Consider the following 15,005-nt stretch of genomic DNA (forward strand, 5'->3'; position numbering starts at 1 on the left):
TAGACTCCGTCTCATGCTACCACTAGAGTGAAAGCACCGCCAGCATTCAAAAGTGACCAAAACATCTGCCAGGAAGCATAGGAACTGAGAAGTGGTCTGTGGTACCACCTGCAGAACCACTCCTTTATTGGGGGTGTCTTGCTAATTGCCTATAATTTCCACCTGTTGTCTATTCCATTTGCACAACAGCATGTGAAATGTATTGTCAATCAGTGTTGCTTCCTAAGTGGACAGTTTGATTTCACAGAAGTGTGATTGACTTGGAGTTACATTGTGTTGTTTAAGTGTTCCCTTTATTTTTTTGAGCAGTGTATTTTATATTTGAGATTCTTCAAAGTCTTCAAAACCCTTTGCCTTGACAGCTTTACACACTCTTGGCATTCTCTCAATCGGCCATAGGAGGTAGTCACCTGGAATGTATTTCAATTAACAGGTGTGCCTTCTTAAAAGTTAAATAGTTGCAATTCTTTCCTTCTTAATGTGTTTAAGATGTGTTAATGTGTTTAAGACAATCAGTTGTGTTGTGACAAGGTAGGGGTGATTCTGAACAGTTGTGTATTTTTATCTTGTGCATTTTGCTATTTGCCTCATGACTCCTGCATGCTTTGTTGACTATGAACTTTCTTGTTTCCCCATCTGTGGGACAGTCTGTTTGTTCCCACACTCGGGATTCTGACTCTCTATTGGTTACACTGAGTTTTGGCCTCCCATCCTAATCTAACCACCTCTCGCTGGCTTTGTATTCATGTTACCTGATGAAATTGCTGTATAATATGATCTTGTTGCCATCTGATGCACATTCAGATGTCATAAATCAGCACTGCAGAGCTCTCCTTGTCCTCTGCCGTGCCCTGATTGTAATACTGTTGATGATATCTGGAAATGTGAATGTACTGTTGCTAGCTCCAATTCTGATTTGTGCTCTGATATCTGCTTCACTGATTTCTGCTCTCATAAAAGCCTGGGTTTTCTGCACTTTAACACCAGAAGCTTATTACCTAAAATGTACCAATTGAAAGTGTGAGTTCACAGCTCCAATCCAGATGTGTTGGTCATTACTGAGACGTGGTTAAGAAATAGTGTTTTGAATACTGATGTTAAAAGGTTATAACCAGAAAGGTTATAAACTTTTTGGGCAAGACAGTTCTTCCAAAGGTGTGGGAGTGGCAATCTTTACCAAGGATCACCTTCAGTGCTCAGTTGTCTCCACCAAGTCGTTCCCCAAACAATTTGATTTGCTGGTTTTAAGCATTACACTTTCAAATAGCTCTTTGTTGACTGTTTCTAGGAGCTATCGTCCTCCATCAGCACCGGCCTGTACCCTACCTTCCCTAAGCTCTCTCCTGGCCCCTTACACTAAGTCTGAATTTGTCCTGCTTGGTGACCTAAACTGGGACATGTTTAAACCACCTGACCAAGTCCTAAAGCAATTGGACTCCCTAAATCTTTCTCAGATTATTACCAATCCCACAAGGTATACTCTCCTCACTCCTCCTCAACCTCACAAATAATCCTGATCGGTATCAGGCTGGTGTTTTCTGTAATGACCTTAGAGATCACTATTTTACAGCCTGTGTTCTTAATGGCTGCTCAGTGAAACGACCTGTCCTGATTTGTCAAAGACGCTTGCTAAAAAAAAATTAATGAGCAAGCCTTCCTTCAAGATCTAGCCTCTGTAAAATGGTTTAGAATCAGCTTGATCCCCTCTGTCAAAGACGCTTGGAGAGTTACTCCACCTCAAAAAGTGCATTTGGCAAAAGGCTCGGCACACACACTCAGGCTGACTGGCTCTCGAACAAGCAAAAGAGAAATAAGTGTACTCCAGCTATCCGGAAGGCCAAGTTAGTTAGTCAGATGGTTTAGACCCTTTCATCTTTAAGGTTTCTGTGGAAGGCAGCCACAGTTTATCCTTTATTTAAAGGGGAGATCAAGCTGATCCTAACTGTTATAGGCCTATTTCTATTTTGCCCTGTTTATCACTCAGGCTATCCGGAAGGCCAAAGTTAGTTACTTTAAGTAGCAGATCTCTCTCTGTGGGTCTAACCCCAAGAAGTTCTAGAAAACGGTTAAAGACCTGGAGAATTAACCCTCCTCCTCACAGCTGTGCATGTCCCTTAAAAGTTGATGTGGTTGTTAATAAGAAGAAGCACATGGCTGAGCTCTTTAAATCACCACTTCATTAAGTCAGGATTCAAATCTAATTTTATTTGTCACATACACATGGTTAGCATTCCTATTTGACTCAGCCACGCCTCCTTGCCCGTCCAACATTTCCTCATCTCCCACGCCTTCTAATGAGTCTAGCCCCAATGCTCCTCCCTAGCCCTGCTACAAAGTTTCTCCCTGCAGGGCGTCCCTTACTCCAAGGTGCTAAAGGGGCTCCTTAAACTTGACCCCAAAAAACATCTGGGTCAGATGGTTTAGACACTTTCTTCTTTAAGGTTGCTACCCCTATAAATCGCCAAGCCTTTCTCTGACCTTTTTAACCTGACTCTCCTCTCTGAGGAGGTTCCTACTGCTTGGAAGGCAGCCACGATTCGTCCTTTCTTTAAAAGGGGGAGATCAAGCTGATCCTAACTGTTATAGGCCTATTTCTATTCAGCCCTGTTTATCAAAAGTGTTGGAAAAACTTGTCAATAATCAACTGACTGGCATTCTTGATGTCTATAGTATTCTCTCTGGTATGCAATCTGGTTTCTGCTCAGGTTATGGATATGTCACTACAACCTTAAAGGTCCTCAATGATGTCACCATTGCCCTTGATACTAAGCAATGTTGTGCTGCTATTTTAATTGACTTGGCCAAAGCTTTCAATATGGTACACCATTCCATTCTTGTGGGCCCGTTAAGGAGTATTGGTGTCTCTCGATATGGTAGACCATTCCATTCTTGTGGGTCGGTTAAGGAGTATTGGTGTCTCTGATGGGTCTTTGGCCTGGTTTGCTAACTACCGCTCTCAAGAATGCAGGGCATAAAGTCAGAACATCTGCTATCTCAGCCACTGCCTGTCACCAAGGGTGTACCCCAAGGCTCAATCCTAGGCCCCACGCTCTTCTCAATTTACATCAACAACATAGCTCAGATAGTAGGAAGCTCTCTCATCCACTCTCTCATCCATTCATATGCAGTCTTAAACTCAACCCCTCCCTGGATTTAGTATTAAACGCGCTACAACAAAGCTTTAGTGTCCAACAAGCTTTCTCTGCCTTTAACCCTGTTCTGAACACCTCTAAAACAAAGGTCATGTGGTTTGATAAGAAGAATCCCCTTCTCCCCACAGGTGTGATTACTACCTCTGAGGGTTTAGAGCTTGATTTAGTCACTTCACACAAGTACTTGGGAGTATGGCTAGATGGTTTCACTGTTTTTCAAATCAGCACATATCAAAAGTTGCTGGCTAAAGTTAAATCTAGACTTGGTTTCCTCTATAGTAATTGCTCCTCTTTCACCCCCAGCTGCCAAACTAACCCTGATTCAGATGACCATCCTACCCATGTTAGATTACAGAAACGTAATTTATAGATCGGCAGGTAAGGGTGCTCTCGAGCAGCTAGATGTTCTTTACCATTCGGCCATAAGATTTGCCACCAATGCTCCTTATAGGACACATCAGTGCACTCTATACTCTTCTGTAAACTGGTCATCTCTGTATACCCATCGCAAGACCCACTGGTTGATGCTTATTTATGAAACCGTCTTAGGCCTCCCTCCCCCTTATCTGAGATATCTACTGCAGCCTTCATCCTCCGCATACAACACCTGTTCTGCCAGTCACATTCTGTTAAAGGTCCCCAAAGTACACACACCCCTGAGTCGCTTGTCTTTTCAGCTTGCTATAGCAAGCGACTGGAACGAGCTGCAACAAACACTCAAACTGCAGGTTTTATCTCAATCTCTTCATTCAAAGACTCAATCATGGACACTCGCTGACAGTTGTGGCTGCTTCGCGTGATGTATTGTTGTCTCTACCTCCTTGCCCTTTGTGCTGTTGTCTGTGCTCAATAATGTTTGTACCCTGTTTTGTGCTGCTCCATGTTGTGTTGCTACCATGTTGTTGTCATGTGTTGCTGCCATGCTGTGTTGTTGTCTTAGGTCTCTCTTTATGTAGTGTTGTGGTCTCTCTCTTGTAGTGATGTGTGTTTTGTCCTATATTTTTAATCCCAGGCCCCGCAGGAGGCCTTTTGACTTTTGGTAGGCCGTCATTGTAAATAAGAATTTGTTCTTAACTGACCTGCAGAGGATAGATGAAAATAAAGCGGTGGTATACAGAAGAATGTATGTGTTTGAGCCAATCAGTTCTGTTGTGACAAGTATACAGAAAAATGTATGTGTTTGAGCCAATCAGTTCTGTTGTGACAAGTATACAGAAGAATGTATGGGTTTGAGCCAATCAGTTCTGTTGTGACAAGTATACAGAAGAATGTATGTGTTTGAGCCAATCAGTTCTGTTGTGACAAGTATACAGAAGAATGTATGTGTTTGAGCCAATCAGTTCTGTTGTGACAAGTATACAGAAGAATGTATGTGTTTGAGCCAATCAGTTCTGTTGTGACAAGTATACAGAAGAATGTATGTGTTTGAGCCAATCAGTTCTGTTGTGACAAGTATACAGAAGATAGCCCTATTTGGTAAAAGACCAAGTCCATATTATGGCAAGAACAGCTCAAATAAGCAAAGCGAAACTACATTTCATCATTACTTTAAGGCATGTAGGTCAGTAAATGTGGACATATCTAGAATTTTTTAAGTTTCTTCAAGTGCCGTCGCAAAAACCATCAAGCGCTATGATGAAACTGGCTCTCATGAGAACCGCCACAGGAAAGGAAGACCCAGAGTCATCTCTGCTAAAGAGGATAAGTTCATTAGAGTTAACTGCACCTCAGATTGCAGCCCAAATAAATGCTTCACTGAGTTCAAGTAACAGATATCTCAACATCAACTGTTCAGAGGAGACTGCATGAATCAGGCCTTTATGGTCCATTTGCTGCAAAGATACCACTACTAAAAGACACCGATAAGAAGAAGAGACTTGCTTGGGCCAAGAAACACGAGCAATTAGACAAGTGGAAATCTATCCTTTGGTCTGAGTTCAAATGTGTGATTCTGCAGCGATACACCATTCCCACTCGGCTGTGTAAGGGCTATTTGACCAAGGAGAGTGATGCAGCAGATGACCTGGCCTCCACAATCACCCGACCTCAACCCAATTGAGAATGTTTGGAGCGCAGAGTGAATGAAAAGCAGCCGACAAGTGCTCAGCATATGTGGGAAAGTTGGTTGAGAGAATGCCAAGAGTGTACAAAGCTGGCAAAGGAAAAGGGTGGCTACTTTGAAGAAACTAAAATATATTTGGATTTGTTTAACACTTTTGTGGTTACTACTAGGGATGCACGATATCGGTGAACAGAATCAGACGATATTAGCTAAAAATGCCAACATCTGTATCGGCCCAATGTCTAGTTTAACGCCGATGTTAAAAACCGATGTCAAAGCAAAAAGTCGAGCAGGCATTTGAAAGAGTAAGAATATTTCAGCAAGACAACTCAAAAGGCGAAATCCATTAAAGCCAAGATAATGGAATTCATTGCTCTTGACAATCAACCGTTCTCTTTCGTGGGTGTTGATGGCGTGCGGCGACTGGTCGAGCACCAGTACACACTACCAGAGTGTGCCATTTTTCAGATGTTGCCCTACCAGAGTTCCAGTTATAGCGCCACTGCGATCAGCTTCACGACATACATACTATGGAACGCCGTTTGGGTCTTTGTGTGTCAAAAAGATACAGTAGCACTGCCAAAGCTGTACAAAAAAGTCTGCAAACAAGCAAACACCGGCCACGAATGATGGGTTTACAATACCACGTGTGGTTTGCCTTCAAAATAACAGTATGTCATTGACAGTGATGCAAATTAATACAAATAGCAGAATTATGCCATACTTTTATTTTGAAGGCTAACCGCAAAGTCCACTATTGCGGCTAATTCTTATTGCGGCTAGCTTCATATAGATGGGTCCGACCACCATGAATCAAATGAAAACGGTCTTATAAATGAGGGTTATTTTAGATGACACCTAGCTTTATAGTTAGCTAGCTACTGAAACAAATTATGTTGTTGTTTTGGCTCCAGTGTCTATGCAAGTGTTATTTGATGTGTATCTTTGACACACAAAGACCCAAACAGCGTTCCATAGAAATCCTGGTTGAGAATGAAACGACTGAACAAATGAACAACGAAACAGCACAGCAAGTAAGTGAAAGAAATAGGTTTTGATTATGTTTCACTGGTAATGGGGACATACGTAAATGCCAACAAAATAACTTTTTGGGTCAGTGTGGTGTGTGTGTGTTACCTTAATTTAACTATACAAGTCAGTTAAGAATAAATTCTTATTTACAATGATTGCCCGGACGACGCTGGGCGAACTGTGTGTTGCCCACTGGGACTCCCAATCACTGCCAGATGTGAAACAGCATGGATTCGAACCAGGGACTGTAGTGACGCCTCTTGCACTGAGATGCAATGCCTTAGACCGCTGTGTCCATGTGTGTGTTAACTATTTAACTGCCTCTACTAGAATGTTTAAAAGGCCGCTTTTGTCAAGGAAAAATGTATAGACTCTGAAACCATGACTACTACTAGTATGGGTGTGTAGACTGGAGCCATAACTACTACTAGTATGGGTGTGTAGACTGGAGCCATGACTACTACTAGTATGGATGTATAGACTCTGGAGCAGGAGACATGACTACTACTAGTATGGATGTATAGATTCAGGAGCAGGAGCCATGACTACTACTAGTATGGATGTATAGACTCTGGAGCAGGAGACATGACTACTACTAGTATGGATGTATAGACTCTGGAGCAGGAGCCATGACTACTACTAGTATGGGTGTGTAGACTGGAGCCATGACTACTACTAGTATGGATGTATAGACTCTGGAGCAGGAGCCATGACTACTACTAGTATGGATGTATAGACTCTGGAGCCATGACTACTACTAGTATGGATGTATAGACTCTGGAGCCATGACTACTACTAGTATGGATGTATAGATTCAGGAGCAGGAGCCATGACTACTACTAGTATGGATGTATAGACTCTGGAGCCATGACTACTACTGGTATGGATGTATAGATTCAGGAGCAGGAGCCATGACTACTACTAGTATGGATGTATAGATTCAGGAGCAGGAGCCATGACTACTACTAGTATGGATGTATAGATTCAAGAGCAGGAGCCATGACTACTACTAGTATGGATGTATAGATTCAGGAGCAGGAGCCATGACTACTAGTATGGATGTATAGACTCTGGAGCAGGAGCCATGACTACTACTAGTATGGATGTATAGACTCTGGAACCATGACTACAACTAGTATGGATGTGTAGACTGGAGCCGTGACTACTACTAGTATGGATGTATAGACTCTGGAGCCATGACTACTACTAGTATGGATGTGTAGACTGGAGCCATGACTACTACTAGTATGGATGTGTAGACTGGAGCCATGACTACTACTAGTATGGATGTGTAGACTCGAGCCATGACTACCACTAGTATGGATGTGTAGACTCTGGAGCTGGAGCCATGACTACCAGTAGTATGGATGTATAGACTCTGGAGCAGGAGCAATGACTACCAGTAGTATGGATGTATAGACTCTGGAACCATTGCTACTACTAGTATGGATGTATAGACTCTGGAGCTGGAGCCATGACTACTAGTAGTATGGATGTATAGACTCTGGAGCAGGAGCCATGACTCAGTTTGATGAATGCCCTGGCTTACTGCAGCAGGTCCTGCAGCATGACATCATCCTCCTATCATAGTATTGTTGTCTCGCTCCATAATATAGGCTACTGCAAATACTCCTGCTATTAGTTATGGCCAGCCAGGAATGTTCCAGAACACACACAACCTTATCAGCCTTACAAGTCATTATATATCTTCATCCTACCCACCCCATGTGCTCTGAACTTTTAGTTGGTTAATAAATAACCAGAACTAGAAACCTTGTCTTCAACCATCATTCCTACACTCTACCAATGCACCAGTGTCACTCCTCAACCTAGCCTAAGGGGTCACTCCTCAACCTAGCCTTATACCTTGACTACACCACTCACGTCACAAAATAAATGTAGAAATCGATATTATTCAATTATTGCACCCACACTGCTCGCGAACGAGTGTCTGCGTTGCCAGGCGCTAAAATAGAAGTCAGTTCTATATGTGGCGCAGATCGCGCTGCAAGTCCTGGCTCTCCCATCTCCTCATTGGTTTATAGAAGCAGGTACCCACGTGCCATCTCCTCATTGGTTATACCCACGTGGGTGACTGAAAGAAGAATTATGTAGGTGGTGGTAATGCATCTAATTTATGTAAGTTGCCAATCGCAATATAAAGTCCAGAGAAGAAAAAGCCTGGAAGGAGGAGAGATGACTAGAAATTATTTGGTTGACTGTTTTATGTGTGGCTTAATTGTCGGAGTAGAGGACCTTGTGCATTTCAGGTAAAATAACAACTCAATGTTTATATCCCAGGACAAATTAGCTAGCAACAGAAAGCTAGCTAAATAGGACAAATTAGTTAGCAAGTGCAAGCTAGCTAGGAAAATTGCCATAAATGTTTAATGCTTTTCGACCTGTCCCCAAATTAATGTAATTGGTTCAGAGTTTGTTTTGATATTTTAACCTGCGTGTTGTGATCGCGTTTAGTGTGGGGGGACAAAATACATTTATGCACGATGGCGCACAATGGCAGCCGTTTTAGGTTCTGGGTAAGACGTCACTCCTCAACCTAGCCTAAGATGTTACATACTCATCCTTTTCTTGACACGTTCCAAATGGGTTTTATAACAGTGCGAATCAGTGCGAAATCTAAGGAATGAATCTGAGCCTCAGCGTTATCACCTAGAGCTTCCAGCGAGGCCTTGTCAGGCGTGATCGTAAGTTCTTCAGTGGAGCAGAGAGCTACTCCCCATAGAGATGCTGTACTGAGAGTAAAGTCATTACACGCAGGAACATTTGAACCGACAATGAGTTTGACAGTGACTCAGTTGAGACCCATGGGCCCTTGTAGTGCACTACAACAAAGATAGGATGCCAGTATCTCACCTTGTCATAGAAGTCAGCGGAGGTTGAGAATAGGATGCCAGTATCTCACCTTGTCATAGAAGTCAGCGGAGGGTGAGGATCGGGACCTCTCGTGGACTGGGGCTGGTTTGGTCCTGTCATCTCTTCCAGGATCCAGGATGTTATCAGCAGAGTGGGAGCGTCCTGAGCCTCTGGTCTCAGCTGCTTTCTTCTGGGTGTTCCAGGTGGTCTCGTACTCAGCAAAGGTCCCCAGTCTCTGCAGCTCCAGAAGGGCCTGCTGTCTGTGGTCCTGTCCCTGACACTCTCTCTGTTCCTTCCTGCCGCTGGACATGTCACAATCACCCCTGGCTATCTCTTTGCCCTCTCCACAGTCCTCTACAGGGCCTGGCAGGGCAGTTTTAGGGAGGGGTCTGGTGAAGGCAGGTCTGGGGGTGGAGCGTCGGTTCAGCAAGGAGTCTGCAGCCTCAGGGGGGGTCAGCTCCTCCTCCACCCCCACCTCATTGATTTTGTCTGGCTCAGAGAAACATCGGACCTTCTTCTCCGTGGTGAAACGCTTCCTGCTTCCGATACGGGTCACCTGACTCTGGGCAGAGCCAGACCTGGCTGGGAGGCCCTCAGAGAGGCTGGACAGGGGGTTAGAGTTGTCGCTCCTCCCCAGACCAGAAGAGGAGTAGTCCGGCAGGGACCCTGCCTCCGCCACAGGGTGCTCCAGAAGGACAGGCTCCAGGTCTCTCCTTCTAAAGGAGGTGGCCTTCAGCACGCGGGCCTGCGCCTCCTTCAGATGGTCCTTATAGGTGGAGGTGAAGGAGCCATCTGAAGAAGAGGTGGTGTCTTTGGGCCTCCAGACCTCTGGCACCTCATGGTTCTCCTCCACCTCACAGGGTCCACTCAGGGAGGCAGCGCTCTTACTCTTCTGCAGCTGGGCACGTCTCATCTGGATCTCATTCCTCAGGGTGGTGGCGAACCGGTCAGTCCTGGTGCACTGGTTACTGAAGAGATCTACAGTCTCCACACTGGAACAGTCTCTGGGTACGAGGCCTGAGTTGCTGAGGCCGCTGGTGGTCTGAGGGCAGATCTGACTGTCTGGCAGCATCTCTTGACGGTGTATGGTGTCCTGCTGAAGAGGTTGTAGAGACTGTCTTCTCGGGGGGTAACTCATACAGTGGGGCTCTGCAGTCTGACTGTTGTTCCTCTTCAGGCTGGGCTGGCCTGTAGAGGACTCCAGTACAGCAGAGGGACAAACGGTAGCTGGCTGTTTGTGGCGGGAGCCGTCATCCTGTCTGCTGTATCCCTTACTGTCGTTGTTGAGGGGTGGAGGTGGCTGGTACTTAGCCTTGGTAACCCCTGACCCCAGGGGAGTGAGTGACTTCTTATCTCCTCCACCCTGTACGATGCTCACTGCACTCCTCATTTCACCGCCACCCTCCACACCCTCCTCTCTACCCCCTCCACCCCTCCTTTCATCAGTCTTGACCAGCAGGGCCTGGGTGACCGGTTGACCAGGCTGTCTGGCCGTCACACAGTAGTACCGGCTGTCTCCAGTGCTGTCTGGGGTCTGGCTATAGAGCTGGGTGTTCTGGGCATTGTAGTTGGTGGGAAACTCCTGCATGCTGCTGTAGCAGCTGCTGACGTTCTGCTGTTTGGGGACAGACCAAGTCCTGGGGTGAGAGTAGAGAGAGCTCTCATTACTGTACTGTCTCTGGTGGCAGGGCACGTAGGTAGGGGGGAGCTGGCCCAGCCTGACATCACTACTGGACAGGGAGCAAAGCTTGTTACAGTTCACCTGGTTGGGATGACAGTTCTTTGGTGAAATGTAAGGAGGGGCCATGTTGTTCTTGGAGGGTAAGTTGTGATGGCTACGCCGAGAGTCATTGGTGCATTGTGAGTCAGAGTTATCCATTCCTTTACCATGGGCCTTGGGCTGGGTGTGAGCTCCGGGTCCCTCTGGACAGGCTATAACCAGAACATTCTCATTGGACTTCGTAGCAGCAAAACTGTCACTGCGTACGGGCGGTGGGGGAGGAGGAGAGGGATCGGAGGTCTTCTTCTTGTCAGGAACGTGCCAGACGGGACCGCAGCTAGCCCTAGCAGAGCTGGAGGAGTGGGAAGAACTTGACCCTGACTGCTCCGCTGTCCTGGGGCTGTCCCGGCCCATGTTGGCCCCATGTCCCCCAGCCAGTTGCAGATACCCTGGCCTCTCGTCCTGCCTGACCCCCTCACTACTCAGGCTGCCGTTACTGGGCAGGCCTCCTGACTCCCACTGGCTCACCTCATACAGCATGTTCTCTGTGGAGGCAGCATTGCTCTTAGGGAGGGTGTAGTCTGGTGTCTTAGGGAGGGTGTAGCCTGGTGTCTTAGGGAGGGTGTAGCCTGGTGTCTTAGGGAGGGTGTGGCCTGGTGTCTTAGGGAGGGTGTAGTCTGGTGTCTTAGGGATGGTGTAGTCTGGTGTCTTAGGGAGGGTGTGGTCTGGTGTCTTAGGGAGGGTGTGGTCTGGTGTCTTAGGGAGGGTGTGGTCTGGTGTCTTAGGGAGGGTGTGGTCTGGTGTCTTAGGGAGGGTGTGGTCTGGTGTCTTGGAGAGGGTGTAGTCTGGGGTACCAGAGTTGGTGGAAAAGGAGCTGTATGCTGAGTCCCTCTTGCCTCCTCCCAGGTGCTCCGTGCTGGTGTTGGACTTGACCGGGGAGAAGCGTCCTGGGGACTGGTGTCCAGGGGGGTAGGAGTGGTGAGAGACGTCTAGACTGTCCATGCTGCCCAGAGAGCTGAACTGGTCTGATACTCGCCGTAGGTTAGTCTGGTTCTGGTCCCAGCCAGACGAGGAGAGGTTGGTAGAGGAGAAGCTGGGGAGGACAGAGGTGGAAGAGGGCTGTTCGAGATACATAATGCATTGTCCTACATAATGCTGTAGTCTAACACAGTACATGGGGGGACATGCTAGTAGAGGCCCATTGTCCTACATAATGCTATAGTCTAACACAGTACTTGGGGGGACATGCTAGTAGAGGCCCATTGTCCTACATAATGCTATAGTCTAACACAGTACTTGGGGGGGGACATGCTAGTAGAGGCCCATTGTCCTACATAATGCTGTAGTCTAACACAGTACTTGGGGGGAGACATGCTAGTAGAGGCCCATTGTCCTACATAATGCTGTAGTCTAACACAGTACTTGGGGGGAGACATGCTAGTAGAGGTCCATTGTCCTATATAATGCTATAGTCTAACACAGTACTTGGGGGGACATGCTCGTAGAGGTCCATTGTCCTACATAATGCTATAGTCTAACACAGTACTTGGGGGAGGGGGACATGCTAGTAGAGGTCCATTGTCCCAAATAATGCTATAGTCTAACACAGTACTTGGGGGGACATGCTAGTAGAGGTCCATTGTCCTATAAAATGCTATAGTCTAACACAGTACTTGGGGAGACATGCTAGTAGAGGTCCATTGTCCTATATAATGCTATAGTCTAACACAGTACTTGGGGGGTACATGCTAGTAGAGGTCCATTGTCCTACATAATGCTATAGTCTAACACAGTACCCTGGGGGGTACATGCTAGTAGAGGTCCATTGTCCTACATAATGCTGTAGTCTAACACAGTACTTGGGGGAGGGGGACATGCTAGTAGAGGTCCATTGTCCTATATAATGCTATAGTCTAACACAGTACTTGGGGGGGACATGCTAGTAGAGGCCCATTGACCTACATAATGCTATAGTCAAACACAGTACTTGGGGGAGGGGGACATGCTAGTAGAGGTCCATTGTCCTATATAATGCTATAGTCTAACACAGTACTTGGGGGGGACATGCTAGTAGAGGCCCATTGACCTACATAATGCTATAGTCTAACACAGTACTTGGGGGAGGGGGACATGCTAGTAGAGGTCCATTGTCCTATATAATGCTATAGTCTAACACAGTACTTGGGGGGGACATGCTAGTAGTGGCCCATTGACCTACATAATGCTATAGTCTAACACAGTACTTGGGGGAGGGGGACATGCTAGTAGAGGTCCATTGTCCTATATAATGCTATAGTCTAACACAGTACTTGGGGGGGACATGCTAGTAGTGGCCCATTGACCTACATAATGCTATAGTCTAACACCGTACTTGGGGGAGGGGGACATGCTAGTAGAGGTCCATTGTCCTATATAATGCTATAGTCTAACACAGTACTTGGGGGGGACATGCTAGTAGAGGCCCATTGACCTACATAATGCTATAGTCTAACACAGTACTTGGGGGAGGGGGACATGCTAGTAGAGGTCCATTGTCCTATATAATGCTATAGTCTAACACAGTACTTGGGGGGGACATGCTAGTAGAGGCCCATTGACCTACATAATGCTACAGTCTAACACAGTACTTGGGGGGGACATGCTAGTAGAGGCCCATTGACCTACATAATGCTACAGTCTAACACAGTACTTCGGGGGACATGCTAGTAGAGGTATTCACAGGTCAAACACAACCCAAATACCCAATACTTGACCTGGAGCCCGGGCGGTTCTGGTTCCAAAATTCTAACTTTTCTCTTGGGTTCGGGTCAGGTCCTGTGGGATGGTTATCGGGTCTATGTAACTACAGTTGACAGACCCGATTGGACCTGACCACGGCTCTGCAGAGCCTATAGCATATTGTATGCTAATAAGGTGAATTTATTGACTTTTAGAAGGCCTAGCCAGCATATACAGCTGAAGTTAGAAGTGTACATATACCTCAGCCAAATATATTTAAACCCAGTTTTTCACAATTCCCGACATTTAATCTTAGTAAAAAATCCCTGTCTTAAGTCAGTTAGGATCACCACTTTATTTTAAGAGTGTGAAATGTCAGAATACTAGTAGAGAGAATTATTTATTTCAGCTTTTATTTCTTTCATCACATTCCCAGTGGGTCAGAAGTTTACATACACTCAATTAGTATTTGGTAGCATTGCCTTTAAATTTTTAATTGGGTCAAACGTTTTTGGTAGCCTTGCACAAGCATCCCACAATACGTTGGGTGAATTTTGGCCCATTCCTCCTGACAGAGCTGGTGTAACTGAGTCAGGTTTGTAGGCCTCCTTGCTCGCACACACCTTTTCAGTTCTGCCCACAAATCTTCTATGGGATTGAAGTCAGGGTGTTGAGATGGCTACTCCAATACCTTGACTTTGTTGTCCTTATGCCATTTTGCCACAACTTCGGATGTATGCTTGGGGTCATTGTCCATTTGGAAGACCCATTTGCGACCAAGCTTTAATTTCCTGACTGATGTCTTGGGATGTTGCTTCAATACATCCACATAATTTTCCATCCTCATGATGCCATCTATATTGTGAAGTGCACCAGTCCCTCCTGCAGCAAAGCACCCCCACAACATGATGCTGCCACACCTGTGCTTCACGGTTGGGATGGTGTTCTTCAGCTTGCAAGCATCCCCCTTTTCCCCCCTTTTTCCTCCAAACATAACAATGGTCATTATTAAATAGTTCTATTTTTGTTTCATCAGACCAGAGGACATTTCTCCAAACAGTACAATCTTTGTCCTCATGTGCAGTTGCCAAACCGTAGTCTGGCTTTTTATGGCGGTTTTGGAGCAGTGGCTTCTTCCTTGCTGAGCGGCCTTTCAGGTTATGTTGATATAGGACTCGTTTTACTGTGGATATAGATACTTTTGTACCTGTTTCCTCCAGCATCTTCACAAGGTCCTTTGCTGTTGTTCTGGGATTGATTTTTATTTTTCGCACCAAAGTATGTTCATCTCTAGGAGAAAGAACGCGTCTCCTTCCTTAGCGGTATGACGGCTGTGTGGTCCCAAGGTGTTTATACTTGCGTGTTATTGTTTGTACAAATGTACGTGGTACCTTCAGGCATTTGGAAATTGCTCCCAAGGATGAACCAGACTTGTGGAGGTCTACAA

General features: G+C 45.9%; 1 protein-coding gene across 2 annotated transcripts in view; it reads right to left on the reverse strand.

Annotated features, from left to right (window-relative positions):
* shroom2a (shroom family member 2a) overlaps window positions 1-15,005 on the reverse strand; it is a 112,578-nt gene that overhangs the window by 50,669 nt on the left and 46,904 nt on the right. For both annotated transcript variants that reach the window (XM_031838118.1, XM_020472802.2), the window contains exon 5: window positions 9,170-11,933. In XM_031838118.1, the coding sequence (XP_031693978.1) occupies window positions 9,170-11,933 (2,764 nt within the window). The remainder of the gene's footprint in view (window positions 1-9,169; window positions 11,934-15,005) is intronic.

Source organism: Oncorhynchus kisutch, linkage group LG13 (genome assembly GCF_002021735.2).
Source record: "Oncorhynchus kisutch isolate 150728-3 linkage group LG13, Okis_V2, whole genome shotgun sequence".
NCBI classification, from domain to species: Eukaryota; Metazoa; Chordata; class Actinopteri; order Salmoniformes; family Salmonidae; genus Oncorhynchus; species Oncorhynchus kisutch.